Source organism: Sorex fumeus, unplaced genomic scaffold (genome assembly GCF_029834395.1).
Source record: "Sorex fumeus unplaced genomic scaffold, SorFum_2.1 ptg000063l, whole genome shotgun sequence".
NCBI lineage: Eukaryota > Metazoa > Chordata > Mammalia > Eulipotyphla > Soricidae > Sorex > Sorex fumeus.
The window spans coordinates 84525888-84551838 of record NW_026606120.1 but is presented as its reverse complement, the minus strand read 5'-3'; the positions used below and the strand labels follow the sequence as shown (position 1 = coordinate 84551838).

The 25951-nt window shown below is 42.1% G+C and overlaps 1 protein-coding gene across 1 annotated transcript in view; it reads left to right on the top strand.

The window, feature by feature from the left end:
* ABCA5 (ATP binding cassette subfamily A member 5) overlaps positions 1-14855 on the top strand; it is a 95988-nt gene extending 81133 nt beyond the window's left edge. The window contains exons 32-39 of the mRNA XM_056126967.1: positions 4267-4442; positions 5792-5867; positions 5996-6090; positions 10328-10447; positions 12111-12260; positions 12913-12992; positions 13773-13828; positions 14406-14855. Coding sequence (XP_055982942.1) covers positions 4267-4442; positions 5792-5867; positions 5996-6090; positions 10328-10447; positions 12111-12260; positions 12913-12992; positions 13773-13828; positions 14406-14513 — 861 coding nt within the window. The 3' untranslated portion in view covers positions 14514-14855. The remainder of the gene's footprint in view (positions 1-4266; positions 4443-5791; positions 5868-5995; positions 6091-10327; positions 10448-12110; positions 12261-12912; positions 12993-13772; positions 13829-14405) is intronic.
* The last annotated feature ends 11096 nt before the right edge of the window (positions 14856-25951 follow it).

The window sequence follows — 25951 nt, the reverse complement described above, 5'->3', positions numbered from 1 at the left end:
CTTCGATCTTGCTGCTTTCAGAATTTTGTCTCTGTCTAAGGTTTTGGTCATTTTGATCAGAATGTGTCTTGGGGTATTTTTATTCGGATTTCTTCTAGCTGGTACCCTTCGGGCCTCCTGAATGTGGTCACAAGTTTTCTTCAGCTCTGGAAATGTTGTAGCAATGATGTCTTTGACAGTTTCTTCTTCATCGAGGTTTTCTTCCTGTCCCTCTGGGACTCCAATAATTCTTATGTTACCCCTCTTGGCTTCATCACGATCTTCTCTTGCCATCTGTTCCCGAATTGTGAGTCTCTTTTCCATTTTCTGCTCTTTTCGGGAGAGTCTCTGAACTTCATCTTCGAGCTCACTGATTCTGTTCTCAGCCGCTGTTACTCTGCTGCTGAGGCCTTCCACTGAGCTTTTCAATTCGCCTACGAGATTTTTCAGGTCTGACATTTCTGATTGCATTTTCCTCATTTCTGCCTTCAGATCCTCTTGTCTTCTATTGGCATTGCTTTCCATTGTTTCTTTTAATTCCCTAAGCATCCTAAGTAGCTCCCTTCTGAATTCCTTGTCAGAGAGGTTGTCTAACACTACAGTACTGTTGGTGTCATCTGGGCTAGACTCTTCAATATGAATGTTTGGTGGGCTTTTGCGTTGCTTTACCATTGTGAGAGGTGTGGTTTAGTCCTTCACATTCAGTGTTACTATTCTGCTTGATATGCAGTGTGAGTTAAGATAGGCTTATGAGTTATTGGCAACTGTATTTCTAGTGGCTGAGCTAAAATAGAGAAGTTTCCATCTAAGAAGTTAGCTTATGGTTCTTATGGCATATGTAGTGGGAAAATATTTCACGGCCGCGTTAGCGGCCGCGGCTCCGGAAAGAGTCCCTGGCACTGGGCGAGGAGTTGAGAATGTCTCCTGTTTGGAATTGGAGCCGTTCAGCTTTGTTGCCCAGAGCTGGGCCTCTGTGCCCGTCCCACGCGGCTCAGGGGTTGAAAACCGGCTGTCTCGGGGCTGTTTCTAGCTGCGCGTGCCCAGAGAGGAACCCAGGCCCTTGGGGGTGGGCTGTACCTGTTGGAATTGGAGCCGTTCAGCTTTGTTGCCCAGAGCTGGGCCTCTGTGCCCGTCCCACGCGGCTCAGGGGTTGAAAACCGGCTGTCTCGGGGCTGTTTCTAGCTGCGCGTGCCCAGAGAGGAACCCAGGCCCTTGGGGGTGGGCTGTACCTGTTGGAATTGGAGCCGTTCAGCTTTGTTGCCCAGAGCTGGGCCTCTGTGCCCGTCCCACGCGGCTCAGGGGTTGAAAACCGGCTGTCTCGGGGCTGTTTCTAGCTGCGCGTGCTCAGAGAGAAACCCAGGCCCTGTTGGAATTGGAGCCGTTCAGCTTTGTTGCCCAGAGCTGGGCCTCTGTGCCCGTCCCACGCGGCTCAGGGGTTGAAAACCGGCTGTCTCGGGGCTGTTTCTAGCTGCGCGTGCCCAGAGAGGAACCCAGGCCCTTGGGGGTGGGCTGTACCTGTTGGAATTGGAGCCGTTCAGCTTTGTTGCCCAGAGCTGGGCCTCTGTGCCCGTCCCACGCGGCTCAGGGGTTGAAAACCGGCTGTCTCGGGGCTGTTTCTAGCTGCGCGTGCCCAGAGAGAAACCCAGGCCCTTGGGGGCGGGCTGTACCTGTTGGAATTGGAGCCGTTCAGCTTTGTTGCCCAGAGCTGGGCCTCTGTGCCCGTCCCACGCGGCTCAGGGGTTGAAAACCGGCTGTCTCGGGGCTGTTTCTAGCTGCGCGTGCCCAGAGAGGAACCCAGGCCCTTGGGGGTGGGCTGTACCTGTTGGAATTGGAGCCGTTCAGCTTTGTTGCCCAGAGCTGGGCCTCTGTGCCCGTCCCACGCGGCTCAGGGGTTGAAAACCGGCTGTCTCGGGGCTGTTTCTAGCTGCGCGTGCCCAGAGAGGAACCCAGGCCCTTGGGGGTGGGCTGTACCTGTTGGAATTGGAGCCGTTCAGCTTTGTTGCCCAGAGCTGGGCCTCTGTGCCCGTCCCACGCGGCTCAGGGGTTGAAAACCGGCTGTCTCGGGGCTGTTTCTAGCTGCGCGTGCCCAGAGAGGAACCCAGGCCCTTGGGGGTGGGCTGTACCTGTTGGAATTGGAGCCGTTCAGCTTTGTTGCCCAGAGCTGGGCCTCTGTGCCCGTCCCACGCGGCTCAGGGGTTGAAAACCGGCTGTCTCGGGGCTGTTTCTAGCTGCGCGTGCTCAGAGAGAAACCCAGGCCCTGTTGGAATTGGAGCCGTTCAGCTTTGTTGCCCAGAGCTGGGCCTCTGTGCCCGTCCCACGCGGCTCAGGGGTTGAAAACCGGCTGTCTCGGGGCTGTTTCTAGCTGCGCGTGCCCAGAGAGGAACCCAGGCCCTTGGGGGTGGGCTGTACCTGTTGGAATTGGAGCCGTTCAGCTTTGTTGCCCAGAGCTGGGCCTCTGTGCCCGTCCCACGCGGCTCAGGGGTTGAAAACCGGCTGTCTCGGGGCTGTTTCTAGCTGCGCGTGCCCAGAGAGGAACCCAGGCCCTTGGGGGTGGGCTGTACCTGTTGGAATTGGAGCCGTTCAGCTTTGTTGCCCAGAGCTGGGCCTCTGTGCCCGTCCCACGCGGCTCAGGGGTTGAAAACCGGCTGTCTCGGGGCTGTTTCTAGCTGCGCGTGCTCAGAGAGAAACCCAGGCCCTGTTGGAATTGGAGCCGTTCAGCTTTGTTGCCCAGAGCTGGGCCTCTGTGCCCGTCCCACGCGGCTCAGGTGTTGAAAACCGGCTGTCTCGGGGCTGTTTCTAGCTGCGCGTGCCCAGAGAGAAACCCAGGCCCTTGGGGGCGGGCTGTACCTGTTGGAATTGGAGCCGTTCAGCTTTGTTGCCCAGAGCTGGGCCTCTGTGCCCGTCCCACGCGGCTCAGGGGTTGAAAACCGGCTGTCTCGGGGCTGTTTCTAGCTGCGCGTGCCCAGAGAGAAACCCAGGCCCTTGGGGGCGGGCTGTACCTGTTGGAATTGGAGCCGTTCAGCTTTGTTGCCCAGAGCTGGGCCTCTGTGCCCGTCCCACGCTGCTCAGGGGTTGAAAACCGGCTGTCTCGGGGCTGTTTCTAGCTGCGCGTGCCCAGAGAGAAACCCAGGCCCTTGGGGGCGGGCTGTACCTGTTGGAATTGGAGCCGTTCAGCTTTGTTGCCCAGAGCTGGGCCTCTGTGCCCGTCCCACGCGGCTCAGGGGTTGAAAACCGGCTGTCTCGGGGCTGTTTCTAGCTGCGCGTGCCCAGAGAGGAACCCAGGCCCTTGGGGGCGGGCTGTACCTGTTGGAATTCTGCTTAAACGTTTTTAGTGTTAGCGTTTTAATGCTGTTTGATCAAAGTATGGTTACTTGGGTTATCTGTGAAAATGAGGCACATGGTTAGATTTTCAGCAGCATATGCAAGCATCCATATAAGTAGCACTACTGTCCTCCATTGTTCATCAATTTGCTTGAGTGGGCACCAGTAACGTCTCCATCGTGAGACTTGTTACTGTTTTTGGCATATAGAATATACCATGGGGAGCTTGCCAGGCTCTGCTGTGCGGGCGGGATACTCTCAGTAGCTTGCTGGGCTCTCTGAGAGGGATCTATGTAAGTATACTTTTATAATTACTGTGTATGAGGGTGATTTTTTCACTGGCTCCATGGAAGGCAGTGTGTATGAACTTATGGAGGTGCTGGAGCTAGTCTGACCCCTGTCATCAAAGCATTTTCATAAGCTTATCTTCCACCACTAAAGAAGCCTGTTCTGGTACCACCTGCTTCCTGCCCCTCTCTTGCCATGTTTGCTTCAATCCCAGTAAGATCATCACCTTCCTGAGAACCAGCCAGACACATGCTTTGCGTTGTGTATTTTGCCTTAACTTTTCCTCAGGTTCCCTATTTCTCACCTCATAAAACCCCAAATAACTAAATCTACTTACCGCCTGTCTCAAATGCTACTTTCCAGTGAGGCCTTCTTGATAATTCTCATTAAAAATTGGGGCCTGCTCTCTCCTCAGCCTTGTCTTTCTTATCCCCCTTTCTGGCCAAATCACTAGATTCTGCTATGACTGTGTATCTCTTTCTTTAGAATAGACTAATGATGATTAGTCTATATTATATGATGATTAGAATTAAGTGAGTATAGACTAATAGTATAGACACTGCCCAGTTATGATGCTTGACGTAGGAGAGAATCTGAAATCATCTACTTGCCTTTTTTTTCCCCACAATATAGATTAAGCCTAAAATACTTATTGGAATTGGATTTGTATTTCCGTAGGTGTTTCTAGGAGGTTATTCTTTAGATGCTGCTGATGAAGACGAGCCCACGAAGTGTATGGGATACTGTCCCCAGATCAATCCACTGTGGCCAGATCTTACGTTGCAAGAACACTTTGAGATTTATGGGGCTGTGAAAGGAATGAGTGCAAGTGACATGAAAGAAGTCATACCTCGGTAAGACTCAGGACGTTGTTTGCACATCTGGAGAACGGTTTCCATGTTACATTTTTAATTTGTTAACAACAGGTATTTCTGTGGCATATCATTTTCATCGAAAATGGTGATTCCTTTTTTCCTCTATTCTTTACAAAATTGGAACAGCCAGGAAAATTAAAAGACGATTTCAAATTTCTAATTACAACATTATTTGAATGTATCTCTAAGTACTATAAACTAACATTAACATGAGCCCCCTTTTTTCTTTTTTTTTTAAAGTTCTGTTCTTTTTTTTTTAAATTTTATTTTATTGAATCACCGTGAGATACAGTTCCAAACTTTCATGTTTGAGTTACAATCATACAATGTCCAAACACCCATCTCTCCACCAGTGCACATTCCCCACCACCAATCTCCCCATTATACCCCCTTTCCCATCCTCCCCCTGCCTCCATGGCAGACAATTTCCCACATACTCTCTCTCTACTGTTGAGAGCCCCTTTTTTTATTTTTTATTTTTTTAATTTTTATTAGTGAAACACCATGAGGTACAGTTGTAGACTTAACAATTTTTTGTGCTTGGGTTTCAGTTATACAGTGATTGAATACCCATCCCTCCACCAATGCCCATTCTCCACCTCCAGTGCTCCCAGTATCCCCCCTACCCCCCACTCCACCCCCATCCCACCCCACCTCTGTGGCAGGGCATTCCCTTTTGTTTTTTCTCTCCTTTTGGGTGCTGTGGTTTGCAAAAGAGCCATTGAGTGGCAATCATGTTCGGTCTATAGTCTATTTTCAGCATGCATGAGAGCCCCTTTTTTTCAAGCTTTATTTAAATATGTGATTTACAGAGTTGTCCATAATACGGTTGTTGTGGGAATTCTACAGTTGTTTTAGTGATTCCTTGCCCAGCCAGCACCAATTCCACCACCAGAGTGACCTTTCTTCCACTGATGTCCTAGTTTCACACCCAGCACCCACCATCCCAAGCCTGTACCCTTAGCAGGCACAAAATTATTTACTTTATGTTGCTTATTACAACATAAAGCAGAACATAAAATTATTACAACACAGTAGAACATAAAATTGCTCTTTCACTAACAATTCCCTTCTTAGTGGGGTTGTTGCTGGGATGAACGGATGGCTGGGGTGGCATGCTGAATCTTTGAAGTTGCATACTCGCAGTGTGAACTTTTTAAAAAAATCAAGTTATTTATTTGCTTCAAACAGTGTAAATTGGAGGTCTAATTATAGTAAATTTCAAGTGACTGTGCTAGACAAAACCCTGTCAGAAATCACAAACTTTTGGTATTTATATACATCACAGTACATTCATTTTGTGTGTGTGTGTTTTTTTAATCCTGCAGAATAACAAATGCACTAGATTTAAAAGAACATTCTCAGAAAACTATAAAGAAACTTCCTGCAGGAATCAAGAGAAAGGTACTTCTGTTAAACAAAAAAATAAGTGTCTGTTTCATTGAGGATTTAATGCCTCTTACTGCCTTGGTAGAATGCTGATAGTGAAGTCTGAGTATTGCTTCTCTCCCCACTGTTTTCTTTCCGTCCAGCTGTGTTTTGCTCTGAGTATGCTGGGAAATCCTCAGGTTACTCTGCTAGACGAACCATCCACAGGTATGGATCCTAAAGCCAAACAGCATATGTGGTGAGTATGATATTAAAGATATATCAGATACATTCTATGTTGCATTATACTTTAGAGAAAAAGAATCACTTTTTAATGATAATTAATGGCTTTACATTGGTTTTATAGACATTTTAATTTAAAAATCCCATGGTAATTAAAACTGAATTTCAATTTTCCTCAAACACTTTGAAACTTCATATTTTTCCTGAAGTGTTATTTTTTATGTACTCCAGAATAAAAATGAATACATAGGCAGTTACTAAAACACAGAACACTTTTGTCTAAAGCTTTTCTTTTTCTTTTCTTCCTTTCTCTCTATTCCCCCTCTTTTTCTTTCTCTCTCCTTTTTTTTTTATCTATGTGATTCCAGGGAGTGAAACTGAGGACCTAGGGTCACGTCCTGTATCACTGAGCCTTATACCAGGCCCTGGAAGTTTTTTAAAGTTTGTTTTCCCCAAGGCCGGAGAGATAGTACAGTGGGTAAAGTGCTTAGCGCACATGTTCCAACCCAAGTTCAACCCCCAGTATTCCATGTGGTTACCTGAAACCAGGAATACGCTGTGAGCCAGAGCCAGAAATAAGCACCATCAGGTGTGGCCACAAAATGAGCCCACCCCCCAATTTTTCATTCTGTGGCATATTTATTTATTTATTTATTTATTTATTGAATCACTGTGGGAAAGGTTACAAAGCTTTCAGGTTTAGGTCTCAGTCATGCAAATATCAAACACATTTCCCTTTACCAATACTTATTTTTTACCATTGAAAAACCCCAATAAAACCCCACCCCCCACCCCTCCCAGTCCCTGTGAGGCAGATGAATTCTAGTTTACACTCTATCTGCTTTGATTAGATTCATTGTTTCAATAAAAGATTCACCACTATTATTTAGAGTTTACCCCCCCCCCCCAATCAGACATGCTGAAAAACCATTGTGACATGATTTGCTTTCTACAGCTGGGTTCAAGAATTAAATGTTGGTTTTAGATTTCTGCTATTTTACTTATTGACCCTGGAAGTATTTCTACTGAAGGTCAGATAGTTAAGAAATTGGTTTCTGTGCTCTGGAGTTGTGGCTGTGCTGGAGAACTGCTCATGGGGGGCAACTGGTGGCCTCGGTAGGGCGTGAAGGGCGGACCAAAACGCCCCCCTTCCCATGAGGTTTTAGTCGCCCCCACACCCCCGGCTCATACCTGCTGTCCACAAGGCTCCCATGTGGCCGCCATCTTTCTTTCCAGAGAGGAGAGGGAGAATGGGGCAATACCCTTTCCCCTCCGGGCAGACATGATGGCCTGGATTAACGCATAGTCTGTTCACTTTTCTGCTCCAAGCTGCTGGGTTCTGCATTAAGTCCTTGTGCTTCTGGGGCTGTGGCCGTGCTGGAGAGCCGCTCGTGGGGGGCAACTGGTGACCTCGGTAGGGTGTGAAGGATGGACCGGAACGCCCCCCTTCCCATGAGGTTTTAGTCGCCCCCACACCCCCGGCTCATACCTGCTGTCCACAAGGCTCCCATGCGGCCGCCATCCTTCTTTCCAGAGAAGAGAGGGCGAATGGGGCAACACCCTTTCCCCTCCGGGCAGACATGATGGCCTGGATTAACGCATAGTCCATTCACTTTTCTGCTCCAAGCTGCTGGGTTCTGCATTAAGTCCTTGTGTTTCTGGGGCTGTGGCCGTGCTCCAAACTTAACTCTGATTTTCAGGGAGAAACGTTGGGTGGTTTACTTCCCATTGATCACTTTGTATATAGAGAGATGTTGCGCGGCTGCATGAGCGGCCGTGCGGTTTTGAGGAAAAGTCCTAGTTCCCACATACTCGAGCTGTGCTTGTAGAGGCTTCTGGTCACCGGGGTTCCATCTGGGGGAGGCGGAATGCGTTACGTACCCCATCTGGGACTTCCCGATGATCTCGGCTCTTTTTTTTTTTTTAATTTATTTGTTTATTTTTTTATTTATTTTTTTATTTATTTATTGAATCACCGTGGGAAAGGTTACAAAGCTTTCAGGTTTAGGTCTCAGTCATGCAAATATCAAACACATTTCCCTTTACCAATACTTTTTTTTACCATGAAGAACCCCAATAAAACCCCACCCCCCACCCCTCCCAGTCCCTGTGGGGCAGATGAATTCTAGTTAACACTCTATCTGCTTTGATTAGATTCATTGTTTCAATAAAAGATTCACCACAATTATTTAGAGTTTACCCCCCCCCAAATCAGACAAGCTGAAAAAGCATTGTGACGTGATTTGCTTTCTATAGCTGGGTTCAAGAATTAAATGTTGGTTTTGGATTTCTGCTATTTTACTTATTGACCCTGGAAGTATTTATACTGAAAGTCAGATAGTTAAGAAATTGGTTTCTGTGCTCTGGAGTCGTGGCCGTGCTGGAGAGCCGCTAGTGGGGGGCAATTGGTGGCCTCGGTAGGGCGTGAAGGGCGGACCGAAACGCCCCCCTTCACATGAGGTTTTAGTCGCCCCCACACCCCCGGCTCATACCTGCTGTCCACAAGGCTCCCATGCGGCCGCCATCTTTCTTTCCAGAGAGGAGAAGGAGACTGGGGCAACACCCTTTCCCCTCCGGACAGATATGATGGCCTGGATTAACGCATAGTCCTTTCACTTTTCTGCTCCAAGCTGCCGGGTTCTGCATTAAGTCCCTGTGCTTCTGGGGATGTGGCCGTGCTGGAGAGCCGCTCGCGGGGGGCAACTGGTGGCCTCGGTAGGGCGTGAAGGACGGACCGGAACGCCCCCCTTCCCATGAGGTTTTAGTCGCCCCCACACCCCCGGCTCATACCTGCTGTCCACAAGGCTCCCATGTGGCCGCCACCTTTCTTTCCAGAGGGAGGAGGGCGGAAGGGACCAACACCCTTTCCCCTCTGGCAGACTTGATGGCCTGGATTAACGCATAGCCCATTCACTTTTCTGCTGCAAGCTGCTGGGTTCTGCATTAAGTCCTTGTGCTTCTGGGGCTGTGGCCGTGCTGGAGAGCCGCTCATGGGGGGCAACTGGTGGCCTCGGTAGGGCGTGAAGGACGGACCGGAACGCCCCCCTTCCCATGAGGTTTTAGTCGCCCCCACACCCCCAGCTCATACCTGCTGTCCACAAGGCTCCCATGTGGCCGCCACCTTTCTTTCCAGAGGGAGGAGGGCTGAAGGGACCAACACCCTTTCCCCTCTGGCAGACTTGATGGCCTGGATTAACACATAGCCCGTTCACTTTTCTGCTCCAAGCTGCTGGGTTATGCATTAAGTCCTTGTGTTTCTGGGGCTGTGGCTGTGCTCAAAGCTTAACTCTGATTTTCAGAGAGAAACGTTAGGTGGTTTACTTCCCATGGATCACTTAGCATATAGAGAGATGTTGCGCGGCCGCATAAGTGGCCGCGCGGTTTTGAGGAAAAGTCCTAGTTCCTGCATACTCGAGCTGTGCTTGTAGAGGTTTCTGGTCACCGGGGTTCCATCTGGGGGAGGCGGGATGCAGTACCTACCCCATCTCGGACTTCCCGATGATCTCGGCTCTTTTTGGAAACTGTTTTTTTTTTTCCTTCGGGATCTGTGGATCCCGCCCTCCATGTTGTTCTTCTCTTTGGCTGAATGCTCTCTCGGCTCTTTTTGGAACCTGTTTTTTTTTTTTTTCCCTCCGGGAGCTGTGGATCCCGCCCTCCACGTGGCCCTTCTCTTCGGCTGTATGCTGTAAAGATGGCACTGGGGGGCGGGCTGTGGGTGTGACTTCCGGAATCAGAGGTTACCTGGGAGCTGTAGTCCCGGCAGATTTGAGGAAAAGTCCTAGTTCCCGCATACTCGAGCTGTGCTTGTAGAGGCTTCTGGTCACCGGGGTTCCATCTGGGGGAGGCGGGATGTGGTACCTACCCCATCTGGGACTTCCCGATGATCTTGGCTCTTTTTGGAACCTGTTTTTTTTTTTCCCCCCTCCGGGAGCTGTGGATCCCGCCCTCCACATGGCCCTTCTCTTCGGCTGTATGCTGTAAAGATCTCTGTGGCGTATTTTTATAGCATGAATCAATATCAGTTTTAAAATTTGTTTCTTAAACGGCATTATATAAAAATCACGAAGTTACTATTTGGCTTGTTTTCAAAGAAAAGGGAAAATAAATTAGAATAGAGAAATCATAATATGCTTGGCTCTCGTAACAATTGATAATTTGATACTCTTTAATGAATTTCATAGATCGCTGGCTTTTAAGAGACCCAGCAGTTTTGATTAACATTCAGCTGCATTCTTTTCTTCCTTATTTTGCAGGCGAGCGATCCGAACTGCCTTTAAAAACAAAAAGCGTGCTGCTATTCTCACCACCCACTATATGGAAGAGGCAGAGGCTGTGTGTGACCGAGTGGCTATCATGGTGGCTGGACAGTTACGGTACAGGCCCCAGTAACGAACATGCCCTGTGGGAGATATGAGAGATGGATTTTGAGTAGCATTTCAAAAACTGATAGTAATGCATAGGAACTGAAATGTTCATAAAAGTTTTGCCAAGTTTGAAAACCTTTAACTGAGTTTTCAAATGATTTAGTCTTCAATACAATTGGGAATATGTTCATTTTATTCTTAAAAAAAAAACAGCAGTCTAATTTTTGCATTTGGGATTGGCTTCAACAGGTTGGAATTGTTATTTTAAAAAAATTGTTGAAAATAAATAAAATGTTGTTGAGCTTTGGGGTTAGAGAGAGTAAAGCAGGCAGAGCATTTTCCTTACATGTGCCTGACCTGGGTTGGGTCCTCCACACCCTCTAGTGTCCTCTGAGCCCTGGCAGGAGTGATCTCTGAGCACAGAGCCAGGAGTAGCCCTGAGCACCACCTGGTGTGGCCCCCAAACCACAAACAAAACTTGTTAAGCATTATGATGGATTTTTAACCCCAAACTATCAGTATGTTTATACATTTATAACTAAATGATCTTGTGGGAGAAGGTGAATCTTGTTCACTGAGAGATGCCAAATAATGTATTAGGTAGCACTCCCTCAAGGAGTAGAAAGCTTAATTCTCATCTCCTAAGAACAAACTTAGCAAGTCTCTCCTGATGTTTGGAAAGAGGAAGAGAGTGACGCCATAGTAGAGAAACCTGACAGCTCAACAGTGTTTTATGCGTATCATGGAGTGCCTGATACAATGTGATAAGAAAGGTGCTCAACCCTAGTGTTTCTTCAGAAACTTGTAATCTTCTGGGGGCTGGTGAGATAGGACAATGGATAAGACACTCGCCTTGCATGCAGACAACCTGGGTTTGGTCCTTGGCCCCCACCATAGTGTCAGTGATTCCTGAGTGCAGAGCCATGAGTAAGACCTGAGCATCTCTGGGTGTGGCACCCAAGCAGAAAAACAAAACAAAATAGCTGTGTAATATCAGTCAAATCAGGAGGAAAAAACATCAGACTAACAGATACAGAGGCCCAAGCACAGGACCAAGGAGACTGGACCCTGTCACTGGAAACCAGGGTGAAACCATGAGCCGTGACTCGGGGTTCCTTGGGTGCATGTGTCTAGTTAAAGCTGCCTATCTGCATGTATCCTCTAGCTCTAATGCTGTCTGTTGGCTCTGCAGCACAATATGTAACCAATAAAACTCCCTAGTTTCCAAAAAAAAAAAAAAAACCACATCAGACTACCCTAAATAAGAGAACATTTGGCCAAAAGCCCAACCAGTTTTCAGAACTGTCTGAGTCATGAAAATGAAGGAAAGAGAAAGAAACTCATGGACTAATGGAGACATGGTACCAAGTACACTGTGGTATTTTGGATAGATCCTGAAACAGAAAAAGGACTTTTATAAAAAGATGAGTGAACTCCATTGATGGTTAAGTTAATGGTAATAAGCCAGTATTGCTTTTTTAATTGGCACAAATTGCCCTGAGATGAAAATATTAAGGAAACTAAGGGATAGCAGAATATCATCTATTATTTTTGCAACGTTCCTATAAATTTAAAAGTATTCAAGTAAAAATTTTGTTTAACTCATTCCTTAAGTGAGAAATCTTTAAAACTGGTAAGTAATTTTACATGGTACTTCCTTCCTTTACTATAGGTGTATCGGGACAGTCCAACATCTGAAAAGTAAATTTGGCAAAGGCTACTTTTTGGAAATTAAATTAAAGGACTGGATAGAAAACCTCGAAATAGACCGCCTTCACAGAGAAATTCAATATATTTTCCCAAATGCAAGCCGTCAGGAAAGGTAAAGATTTTTAAATTTGAGTTTTATTTTCTGTAACATAATCATCATAAAAAGTGATTCAATAAATAGAATTGTAAAATAGGAAAAAAAACTAGTTTATTAAAGAGTGGGGAAAGTCTGTAATATTATTAATCTTGGAGTAATGTAATCTGATGGCTGAAATTTTATATAAAAGTTTTATATGTGTTGGCTCTTCCAATATGGAATGTATAGTCACATTCTTATTCAGTAGCAATGAGAGTACACATAGAAACATCAAGCTTGGGGGCTGGAGGGATAATACAGGGGGTAGGGTGTTTGCCTTACAGACGGCCGACCCAGGTTCAATCCCTGGCATCTCGTATGATCCCCCAGTACTGCCAGGAGTGATTCCTGATTGCAGAGCCAGGAGTAACCCCTGAACATCTCTGGGTGTGACCCAAAAAGTCAAAACCAAAAACAAAAACAAAAAACAACAAAAAGAAATAGCAAGCTTTAAAGCAATTTACACTTCTTTACACACATTTATAAATTATTTTTATATATTATAAAACATTTTATTTTTATCTATTTTAAAATAGAAACACAAATTACTGAAATTGAATTTTGAACTTCAGCTTTAGAAAAGAATAGTGGATTTAAAATGTTTCTTATGCATTCTTTTTGTTTTCAGTTTTTCTTCCATCTTGGCTTATAAAATTCCTAAAGAAGACGTTCAGTCCCTTTCACAATCCTTTGCTAAACTGGAAGAAGGTAATTAATATTTGAAAAACATTGTAAGGTGACTTTCAAGTGACGAAAAGAACTTTTATTTACAAAGTTTAGAAATTGGAACTCAATTTATCATAGGAGCTAAACTATGGTGAATAAAATCTTAACATTTTAGTAAGTAAACCTAAGTGATTAGAACTGTGGAGGACTTGGGGGTGGGAAGGAAAAGAAACCAGTAAGAGGAAAATATGTTTTGTCAGCTTCAAGTTTCAATGAGTTCATTGCTGAGATTAAAATATTTGTTGGGCAACAACATTTTAAAAACTTTCTTATTTTATTTTATTTTTTTGCTTTTTGGGTCGCACCCAGCAATGCACAGAGGTTACTCCTGGCTCTGCACTCAGGAATCACCCCTGGCAGTACTCAGGGGACCATATGGGATGCTGGGAATCGAACCCAGGTTGTCCGCGTGCAAGGCAAATGCCCTACCCCCTGTGCTATCGCTCCAGCCCCAAACTTTCTTTTTAATGTAGGAGTACTACTATTAAAAACATTTTAGGGGCTGGAGCGATAGTACAGTGGGTAGTGCATTTGCCTTGCATACAGCCCACCCAGGTTTGACTTCCAGCATCCCATCCCATACGGACCCCCAAGCACCGCCAGGAGTAATTCCTGAGTGCAGAGCCAGGAGTGACCCCTGTGCATCGCCAAGTATGACCCAAAAAGTTAAAAAAAAATCAACATTTTAAATCACATAGTAGCTATTATCCTTTGTTCTTTAAAGAATTTGATAAGTGAAATACTGTTTTTATATTTTAACAGCTAAACATACTTTTGCCATTGAAGAATATAGTTTTTCTCAAGCAACTTTGGAACAGGTACCATAAAGTTAAATTTTCAAAAATTCTTTAATGGAATAAAGTATTTAGGCAGGGAAGGAAGGAAACATAAAAAAAAATTGGTTGTTACAGATTATTTTTAAACACAGTAGCAACAAGTCTCACAACGGAGACGTTACTGGTGTCCACTCGAGAAAATCGACGAACAACGGGAGGACAGTGCTACAGTGCATGATTTTAAAAATATGTTCTTCATCTCTATATTGTGAATATCTCAGTTTTCTAGTAAAGGAAATAGATTATCATAATGGTATTTATTATTGGCATCTTTGAAATCACAGTTGTCTACCTTTATGAAAATCCTGCTGAAATATATTCATCAAAAACAATTTATTCTCTATGTGCCTCTCGTGATAATGGAGATTGTTCTGTTTAGATACCCGTAGCATGCCTTGATATTTCAAGTGTTAATGTAATTAGACACATACTAATTTTTTTATCTAGTTAAAATTATTTATGATGATTGCAGTAGGCACATCGTCATTTTTAAAAATCTAGTTGACTTGTGATGATTGTTATGCAGAGTTTTATATTCATGTATTTTGCTTCCACTTAGGTTTTTGTAGAGCTCACTAAAGAGCAGGAGGAAGAAGATAATAATTGCGGGACTCTGAACAGCACGCTCTGGTGGCAGAGAACACAGGAAGACAGAGTAGTATTTTGAATTTGTATTGTGTAGTCTGCTTACCGTATTTATATTGTATTGTGTAGTCTGCTTACCGTATTTCTCTCTTTTTCACTTTGCTTTGCTTTGGAACGTTCATTATTTGAATGGTAACTGGAGAACCATGGAAGCAGTTGAGATTTTTTTTCCCTAATTTTTATAATTGAAATGTTGTGGTGTGGTGTTTATTTTGCTTTTCTTTAAATAAAACTTATGTATAATTAATTGCACACTTCATGTTCGTATCTGAAATATATTGAACTGTAGTCTGTATGTGAAGCTCTATACTTACATTTTCACCTTTCTAAAGCAGTGCTTCTGAAATTTATGATTTAAAGAAATAATGGTAGCATAATTTTATTTTGGGCAGTTACTTTTATTTTTAAGTTTAGACACTTGTTGCATAGGTACTATCCCTATCAGCTATAAAAATTAATACATAAAAATGCATATAAAAAAGCATAAAAGACCCTTGTTTCCCTTGGGGTTCTAAAATAAACTTTCTACTGAAGTTGACATCCTAAAATGCTGAAGCATAAATTTTACACGTTCAGTGCAGCTAGAGGTTTGCAGGAAGTTATACCCATAGGTGACACCTATTGAGCATAATAAATGTTTTGGGATCTTATTTTATTAGATAACTTAAAACATGGGTAACTTAGGTAGTGAGGAGAAAGGACAGACCAATGTTACCCTACATCTCTGTATAATCACGGTGAGGTTATGTTTCTTTAGCTTTATAGCAATCAAGAACTCTCTTAATTACTTAATTAAGGGAAGTCTTTGGCCAGAATCTTATCAGAAGCAGTCTGATTCTTTGCTATGACCAGAAGGCACAGGCATCTATAGAATTGGAAGAATTAAGCTGAACCTTTAGACCATTCATGGAAGATAACTTTCAAAAGACATGAAATTTTATTCAAAATAAAATGATTTTCTTGGTAGTACTCATCTTTTTCTTGGTAAATTTTATTATTTTATTTAATTTTGATTTTTTTGGTCATACCTGGAGATGCTCCCGGGTTGCTCCTGGCTCTGCACTCAGGAATTACTCCTGGCGGTGCTCAGAGGACCATATGAGATGCCGGGGATCGAACCTGGGTTGGCCATGTGCAAAGCAAAAGCCTTACCCACTATACTATTCCTCCAGCCCCTGTTGGTAAACTTTAATATTTCATATTCCTGTAGAATTTTAAATATTTCATTTTCTAGGATTTTTTTTTTTTTTGCTTTTTGGGCCACACCCGGCAATGCTCAGGGGTTGCTCCTGGCTCATGCACTCAGGAATCACTCTTGGCGGTGCTCGGGGGGACCATATGGGATGCTGGGAATCGAACCTGTGTCGGCCATGTTGGCTGCGTGCAAGGCAAACGCCCTACCCGCTGTGCTATTGCTCCAGCCTCTTTCTAGGTTTTTTTACTTTGAATTTTTTTACTTTGAAAATTCACTTTGGAATGTGGTATGATATAAGTGAGGTTTGACAAATTAAAGGTTAGCAGTAAACTTTGTATGGTTTTCTCTGATAGAGAAAATCAGAATTGCACTCTAACAGTTCAAGTAAGGTTATGGATAATATCATCTTAGAACCACTTCCTATAGAATACATATATGGGCTATAGGCATAAAATAGTATGAACTATACTTGTTGGCATATTTCAATTAGATAAAATGAAAATACTAACTTTGCAAGTCAATATTTCAGGAATGTGTTTCTTGTATTATAGTAGAACAGCAAAGCAAAAGATCTGGTACTGAGTCACTCTAAATAACTGAGCTTTTTCCGGAAGGTCTGAATTACTTAACATAGGTAAAACTTAATAAACGTTTACCTCTGCTAGGTTCTGAGACGTCTGTGATGTGAAGTAGGGCTCCTTTCTCAGTTAGGGACATGACATATTCCCTTCAGTGTTCTGACTACAACTATGCATATTCTAAAACTACCAGCTTTACCAACTATCTCAGAGGTCTGCTGACTAAATAAGCTGTCTGAAAACTTTGTTTGACTTTTGCCACCGCTGCCTAGTTAATTATTCATGCCAGACGCAGTTCATCTCTTCCTATCAAGTCACTTGCCCCCTGGTACCAAACTTTTTATTCTTTACATAGGAATCTCACTTTTACATCTTGAGTAAAAGTTACAACTTTTGCTCAACTTTAGGACTGCATGATGAATACTACTCAAAGACATTGGGGGAAAAAATCTTTACCTTTGTAGATAAATTCACTGAATTTTCTCAGTGAACCATTGTAAAAAGGCATTGTAAATTTACAGTACTGGAACAATAGTATAGAAGGTTGGGTTTAATCCCTAGCACCCCAAAGGGTCCCCTGAGCTCTGACCGCCAGGAGTGATGCCTGAGCACAGAGCCAGGAGTAACTTCTGAGTACCACTGGGTGTGGTCCAAACACCACCCCCCCAAAAAAAATGTGTTGTAAATTTACAGACATCTATTAATGCCTAATATAAATACCTGGGACTTATCTTTTCCTAAACTATGTGTTATCTCAAATACTAAATATAACTCAGAATAAGAAACAAAATTACCTATAGTATACTAGAGTGTTCTATGAAATGATAGACTTTCAGAAAATTGATGACACAGGCAAAGATGTGCTATTTTTGGAAGAATACATGACCAACATGAAACATACCTGCTTTTTCACATTTATTTGACCACCTTCACTTTATATCTGTGAATGTGTGAAAGACGTATAGTACAACTTTTCCCTGAAAAGTAAAATGTAAGATTATACTTAGTAGTCAAACCAATATTTTCATTATTCTATTTTTACTATTTTTTTTTACTATTATCATGCTTTTGCTGGTAGACTTTTGATTTTTTTTTTTAGTTTTTTTACTCACTAGGAGTGAATATAGTTTGGTCATGTTTTTAATGTTATTTCCAGGAATCTTCTGTTTCTCTTATCACATATCTTTCTTATTTAGAAGTATAATTTCACTTAGCATTTAGGAAAGCAAGGGTAGATGAGAATGATAAGAACATGAGACAGAAAGTCAGATATGATGTATATCTTTATTCATAACATACAGTTCACATTTTAAAGCATATATTGCTTTATTTCAAAAGATCTAAAATTGATTATGATAATTTTTCCATACAATTACAAATTACTATAAAGACACATGGTAGGTAAAGTTGAAAAACACAGCTCGTATTTTCATTCATGATAAAATTTAAAGTCAAGGCTGCAATTCACAGAGTGACTGTGGTTACTCACTCTTAAGGCAAACCTCTATCTGTAGTGGTTAGGAATTAGGTACTTGGAAAAACAAAAATTTTTTATGAGTGAACTATGTATTCGCTATGTTGGCTCTTAACTAACTGAGTTTATAATTTGTTCTCAATAAAAGGCTGTAGATTTCTTAAAAACATTTTTTCTTTTAAATTGACATAAATGATCACAACAGTATTTTCGTAATTAAAATGTTGTTACAGTAAGTTAATTAAGCAGACATTTTGGTGACTGTTTAAAAAACAGGATTCTTTGAATTGAAAGAGAACTATCAGTTTTAGCACTGTAACATTTTAAAATATGGTGGGTAGGAAGATAGTTACTTGTATAACTTATTATAATATATGACATATGCTTTGCTAAAAAGATTCTAGCAATTATACGTGGAGCACAGTTTTATTAGGGTGTTGTGGTTTTTCTTGTTCTGATGATTGGTCAGTTATCATTTTATTTCGGATGTATTCTGAATTAAATACAATTATTTCATGTAGTTCATAAATGAGCATTAATTTTCAAAAGATAGAAATGCTTATCTTAAATTATTTTTAATATTGCTAACATTAATTTTTCATTTTCTTTCCTGAAAGAGAACATTGCATAAAATAAAAGACTTTTTTTCTCAGGTGAATAATTTTTTATATCAGCTATTCTTATAAAGTAAAAGTTTACTTATTTTTATTCATAACGTGTTACATGTAAGTAATTTTCAGTGCTACATTTTAAGCAGAATATTAGTAATTAGCTTTAAGAATTGAAAACTGAAAACAACCCTTCATTTTGTATATTGAAATGGATTACTTGTTCTTTAATATTGATAAATAATGAACACTCATATTAAAAATGATAATAAACATTGAACTGATGTCAGTAATTTTTAAAATATACAAGGGGTGTTGTAAAGTGTAGAAGAAACCGTGGCCGTTACTTACATTTTAACTCATCTTGATATTTTCAACTTAATTTAGGTATAGGTCTTTATATCTCAAATCTATTTTGTGAAATAAAGTACTTTGACTTATGTTTTATTATATTTAACAGGTGAAATCATTCCCAAATATATGATGCTACATTTTTATCAATCTTATTAGAATGTTTGAATGATTTGATCCTCTGAGGCGTGAATTTGTATTTGTCTATTCTAGAGAAATTTTATTGAAATAATGTTGGTTTGAAATATTAAATGAGTTTCAAGTATAACATCGTAATTCAGCGTCTGTGTATACTATGTTAGGATCACCTCAGAAAATCTACTTTTCCTCCACCACCATATGGTTGATGGTCTTGACACACTTTTTCCCTTTCCCTGCTGGTTACCACCATTTTGTTCTTACTATCTATTGTTCTGTTTTGTTCATGTATTTTGTTTATCTTCCACATTTGAGTGAGATCATATGTCTTTCTCCATCTTATTTATTTCACTTAGAATAGTGTCTTCTAGGTCCATCTATGTGTGCAAATAGCAAGATTTAACACCCACGTGCACACATATTCCTGAGTTGTATTCTATTTGTATATCTACACACATCACCTCTTTATTACCTTTTAATGGACACTTTGGTTGTTTCCCTATCTTGGTTATGAAAGAATTGTTGTGGTCAAACTAGGGTGTTTGACAACCTCTTTGAATTAAGGATTTTGTATTCTTCAGGTTAATATCAGGAATTGGAACAGATGGATCATATAATATTTTCATTGCTAATTTTATATGTTCTTTCCATAATAGTTGTATCATTTGTATTCCTACCAACAATGCCTGAGGGTTCTTTTTACCCACAGTCTTTAGCTTTTTACCCACATTTTTTTCTTATTTTGAAGGACCAGAAGTAAAGGGTTTTGTTTCTTTATATAAGCTAATATTACAGGTGTGACATGATATCATTGTAGTTTTGACAGTATTTCCCTAATGATAAGTGATGATGAACATTTATTTATGTGCTTCTTAGCCGTTTGCATCTCTTCTTGGAGAAGTGTCTATTCAGATCTACTTTTAAATCAGGTTGTGTTTTTATTGAATTGTATGTGTTCTTCATATGTTGTCTGAGTTCTTTTTGAATTGTGTATATTCATCCTTTTTCATATGCAAGTGGCAAATATCTTATGCTGTTCAATAGATTGCCCTTTTGTTTTTGTTTTTCTGATGATTTGCTGTGCATCTGATGATTTGCTGTGCAGACACTTGATTCAGTGTATCTTGCTTGTTTATATCAGTTTTTCCCTCTGCTGTTGAAGTTAAATCCTCAGAGACATCTAACGAGTGATATTAAAGAACTTAGTGAATGTGTTTTTTCTTCAGTGTGTTATATAATTTCAGGCCTTACATTAAAATATATTTTGAATTAATATTTGCGTATGGTGTTCTAGTTATATTGCATTTACATTATATATACATATGTGCACATATGTGTACATAGACAAATGTAGGTATATATTACATATACATAACATGTATTACATGTAGCAGTCTAAGGAATTTTTCTTTTTTCATTGTATACTCTTGCCTTCTGTATTGTCTATTAGTTGTCATATGCCTATGGGTTTACATCTTCATTATTCATTCTCTGCCTCTGATTGGTGTGTCTGTTTTTAGTACATTATTGTAATGCTTTCACTGTTGTTAGTACAGCCTGACATCAGGAAGCATGGTACTTCCTTTGTTTTTTTTTTCTCCCCTCAGGATTGCTTTGATGCTTTGGAATCTATTGTGTTCCCATAGAAATAAATTCTATTTCTATGGAAAAAGTGGTTTTCTGATAAACGTTGTATATTGTATATTGTAATTTGAATATTGATTTAGGTAAGATGGTCATTCTGAGTTCTTCTAGTCTACAAATACTTTATTATATCTTCTTTTTTTATAGTTTGTTCACCTGCTTGCTTGCTTTGGGGCCACAGCTGGCTTTGCTCAGGGCTTACTCTTGGCTCTGTGCTCAGGTATCACTCATAGCCTTAGAGGGGCTCAGGGGACCATGTATAGTGCGGGGGAGCCAACTCAGGTCAGCTGTATGCAAGGCAAGTGTCCTGCCTGCTGTACTATCTCTTCGACCCCTCTTCCATTTCTTTTATCAGCGTCTACTTTCAGAGTATAGATCCTACACCTCTTTTATTGATTGTTCCTTTGTTAGTTTTTTTGTTTTGTTTTGTTTTGTTTTTTGCGAGGGGATGTTGTTTTGTTTTGTTTTTCTTATTTGGAGACACACCTGGAAGTGCTCAGGGCATACTCCTGGCTCTGGGGTCACTCCTGGAAGGGCTTGGGGAACCTTATGGAGCTTCAGAATTGAAACTGGGTTAGGAACATGTAAGGCAGGCTCTTTGTACTATCTCCCTGGTTCTTGTACCTCCTTTGTTAATGTTATTCTACATATTTTTTCTTTTTTTATTTTTATAATGATGGTAAAGTGGTACTGTTCCTTTCTCTTTTAGTTTATTGTGTATAGAAACACAGTAGATTTTTATATATTCATTTGTCACCTACTTTGCAGTATGTATTTGTTGTTTTAAATAGGCTTTTGGTGGTCTTTGGGGTTGTTTTACAAAATAGTTTTGTGTCATCTACATATAGTCATAGCATTACTTCTTCATTTCTAATTTGGATTTTTCTTGTTTCCTTTTCGTACTTAATTGCTATTGTCTAGAAAGCCACAAGGAGTTTCTTGTGCATTTTTTTTTTGTTTGAAAGTCAGAAGAAGTGCAGAGTAACAGTTTATAACTTTGAACCTCAGGTGAGAAATATGGAAATCTCAAGTATTTTTTTTTGCCAGAGCTTGGGATATACAAGGATGTTAGACTATAGTTCCAAGAATTTTAGGTTTAACATTGGTTTGTCTTTTCTCCCCCACAGGGAGTTTAAATTTATTGTATCACCCCCACTACAATGCTCCTGAGAACACACCCTATCTTATCGGGGCACTCCCTGTTTGTGCTTTTCTTTCCCTATCTGTTAATCACAAATATCTCCTATCTAGACATTGTAATTTGTAAAGTCAAATCTTCTGAGGGCTCTGTATTTTGTATATGTAAGTGTAATACTTGGAGCTCTCAGCCCCAGGTCCCACACATATGGGTTCCTCTGCCAGTTCCTTCATGCATGAGGCTCGTCCGAGCATGTGGAGAGTGGACTTAAGCATAGCTGTGACTGGTTCCAGACATCTTCAGCTGCCAGGGCTCTGCTCAGGGCGGGGAGGGAAATTCAACCCGCCCCCGTACAGGGTGCCCTGGTGAGGACAGCCAGGCACGGGGGCAGGAGACTCTACGTTGTTCTCTTCTGGGAGCTTGGTTTTATAGTCTCTGGGTCTTGGCTGTTGATGGGATTACACGATACCAGGGCGGGAGGGGGGGCAGCAGCTGGTGGGTGTGTTGCCTAGATACTGGAAGATGGGGGATCTGGGTGGAGGAGGTCCAGTCCCGATCCAAGCAGGCTTGGAGATCTCAGGCCCTGGCAGAGGAACCCAGGTGAGTGGGGCTCACCAACCTCCCCCCTCCTACACCATGCTATGTAATCCTGGCAATGGCCAAGACCCAGAGATCTTAAAACCAAGCTCCTGGAAGCATGTGGTCACATTTGCGGCCGCATGATCTCTTATTGTCTAGTTCTCACTCTCGAGAACCCAGCAGGCTACCGAGAGTATCCTGTCCTCATTGCAGAGTCTGGCAAGTTCCCCGTGGCGTATTCTGTATACCAAAATTCAGTAACAATGATGGGTTTCATTCCTCTGACCCTGAAAGAGACTCCAATATGGCACTTGCTAAAATCTCAAGGCTACGATGAATGGAGATGGTACTGGTGCCTGCTCGAGGAAATTGATGAACAACGGGGTGACAGCAATACAGTGATACAGTGAAGTGTACTACAGAGTTTCTCTTTCCTTTTCTTTATGTTCTTTGTGTAGTTTATTTTAGAGCAGTATCCTTTTTGTATACACACAGGAAGACAAAGCTATGCTTTTGTAACATGGGAGTTCATTGACTCAGAATAATATTTACTCGTATCTTCTGTCATATTTACTTGACTTAAGCCTCAGTTGCCCTTAGTTCCTAATACCCCAAAAAAGGGTTGTGCCAAGGGCTGGAGTGATAGTACAGCGGTAGGGCCTTGCATGCAGCCAACCTGGGTTCAATTCCCAGCATCCCATATGGTTCCCCAAGCACTGCCAGGAGTAATTCCTGAGTGCAAAGCCAGGAATAACCCCTGTGCATTGCCTGGTGTGACCCAAAAAGCAAAAACAAAACATGTTTGTGCCAAGGGACTTGGATGGACCCAGGCCAAGTGTAAGCCACCCTACCATTGAGAAAGGGACAGCCTAAAGGCAACAAAAAGTATGATAAATTAAGAGCATGATCACGTAACAAACTGTTATGACCCCAAATGACTGAATAAGGACCCTGTTGGGGTGAGGAAAAACTAACCTGACCTGAGGACTGTAGTCTGGGAAATACAATGAGATGTTCCCAGGAAAAGCCATCCTTTAAGCTTAATCTGGGGTATTGATAAAGCCTGTATCTTTTACTATGTTCATACAAAATGACTAGAAATATGATAAAGAAGTTAATTTGATTGTTTTAATGGATTACCAGCAAGGGAAAGGAGAAAGCAAAATGCCCCTACATGAAATTCCACCCTTGGGTGGATCTCCTGATGGGAATCTAGAGTGCTGGAGCCCCTAGATGAGATTCTGTCCTTGAGTGGATCTCCTAGAACTTCCCCTGAAGGAGGAGCTTTACATCTGTTCATTGTTTATGTTAATGTTCAACCACCCCAATGTGCAATTGCTACCCCCAACCCTTCACGGTTTCTCTATAATTAACCATGAGAGATTTGAGTAAATGGTCACTGATGACCAACCAGCCTGTGGTCCTCGTTCCTTCATCTCTCTGCTGGGTTAGGGGGATAGTGATCAGTCCCGAATGCACCAGGGGACTCCAGGTCCTCAGGGGACGGTGACACAGAACAAATGACACATGGGGACAGTAGGGAGTGTTCCAAGTGAGCCAACCAGTGTTCAGGAGGCCTCAGTCTCAGTGATCCCAGCTGGCTGCGCAGACCCTACGGTTTGGTGCTGGCCCCAATGATGCAGTGCCTTTGGGACCAGGGATGCTCAGGGTGTCCCATGTGGTGTCAAGGATTGAATCTGAGACCTAGCAAGACAGACCCTTAATCCCTTTCAGCTATCTTCAGTCCTCAATGCCAGGATATTTTTTTTAACTCCAAGACATTTATCTCAAAACAGTTCAAGTCCACTCACCCCTTGCCCAACCTCACTGATCCTGAGACAGTTCATTTAGTTCTGCCTGGTGAAAAAAACAGCATAGTAGGAGGCACCTAGGGGGCAAAATGTGAATGAAGCCTGCGACCACCAGGTGGCAGCAGCAGGCTGTGGTGAAGGGTCAACTTCTTGGTAGCAAAAGGAGGAGTAAGGCTGCTCGGGGGCTGCGGCCCAAGGATGGAGGATACTGGAGCAGGCTTGAAGCTGAGTTCTGTTCTGCAGAGCCAAAGAGTTAATCTAAGTGCTAATGTACTTGGGAGATGGGGAAGCGGCAGCTTCAGAATCTCAGAAGCTGGAGCCAGAAGACTATTTCAGTCATCTGCCTAATCCAAGACGGCAGAAGGGCTAGGGGTTGGAAAGGACAGTATGGTGGATGTTTCCAGAAGGTCAGAAGTGATGCTGCATACAACACACGCTTCAGATCCCTCCCTGTCCCCACCATGGAGTCACAGAATCAGAAGCTCTTTAGGTTCTCCACAGAGGTAGGAAATTGTTAACAAAGATACAGCCAATCTCCAATCTGATTTTTATTTTGTTTATATCGCTGGAGTGATAGCACAGCCAGTAGGGCATTTGCCTTGCACACAGCCAACCTGGGTTCGATTTCTCTGTCCTTCTTGGAGAGCCTGGCAAGCTACCGAGAGTATCCCACCTGCATGGCAGAGCCTGGCAAGCTCCCTGTGGCGTATTCCATATGCCAAAAACAGTGACAACAAGTCTCACAATGGAGACGTTACTGGTGCCCACTTGAGCAAGTAAGTGAACAGCGGGAGGACAGTGCTACAGTGCTATATCTGATCCAAAACTGGAGGGAGTAATTGTGAGAATCTGCTTTGTTTTTGTCCCATGTAAGCGCTTACTTAAAATATTTAATGGTCGTTTGCATGGAGAGAAAGCATCAGAATAAGTTTGAACTCCATTTGGGGGAGGAGGGCGATGGAGTGGTTAGTATTTTAAAAGAAAAAGTTCCAAACATTAGAACTTTTTACAAAGTATGAAGCAGTTCTGAGCAAAATTAAAATTCGTTCACATCAGCAGGGGGATGACACTAAGGGTGGGAAGCTTTGTGCAGTGTAAAAGACCTACAATAGGTCTGTCTGAAGAATAGTTTTTTAAAAAGAATTTTTTAATTGAATCACTGTGAGATAGACCCTTGCAAAGCTGTTCATGATTAGGTTTCAGGCATACAGTGTTTTTTTTTTTAAAAAAAATTTTATTGAATCCCCGTGGGTTACAATCACAAAATGATCAATTGCTGCTTGATCCCCCTAATAAGTGGACCCTATTACGTGTATACATATATATATGCAGGTGTACATTTATCTGTCACTTGGTTTTTCGCTTTGAGACATCTTGAGTTCTAAACTTTAATGACTCACCATCAAGCATTTGAGACAGGTTCACATTTCTATTGTAGACTGATTTGTCCAAGAATTTTCCTAATTAATCTTTTCTTCCATGTCTAATGGTTCAACGAAAGAAGATGGTTGTATAGTTTCAGGGGTAACCTCATATTTGCAGTGAATATGCTACAAAGGATTTAAAAGGAGCCAAGACAAAAAGGAATGCCTTCCACATTCCACAAATGTTCTCTAACCCAATTCTGCTCTTTCATTCCTTACACCCTTAAGATTGATGCATCACAGCAGTTACTCTTTTTTTTTGTTCACACCATGTGACTGCCAAAAAAAAAAACGCACTATTTGGAATAGGTAGAACATTCCCAGTGCTTTCCAACAATGCCGTCAGCTATTGCAGTATCTCCATATTCTCTGTGGCTTGTATGTCACAAATCTATAGTCCTGATAGTATTCTGTGTTCCTCAGGGCTCCCTGATTATAAGAAATAGACATAACATGTTCCAACTTTCTAACTCATGACATGACTAACTTGCGTTAACCCCGGGCCAACACATATTTGCAT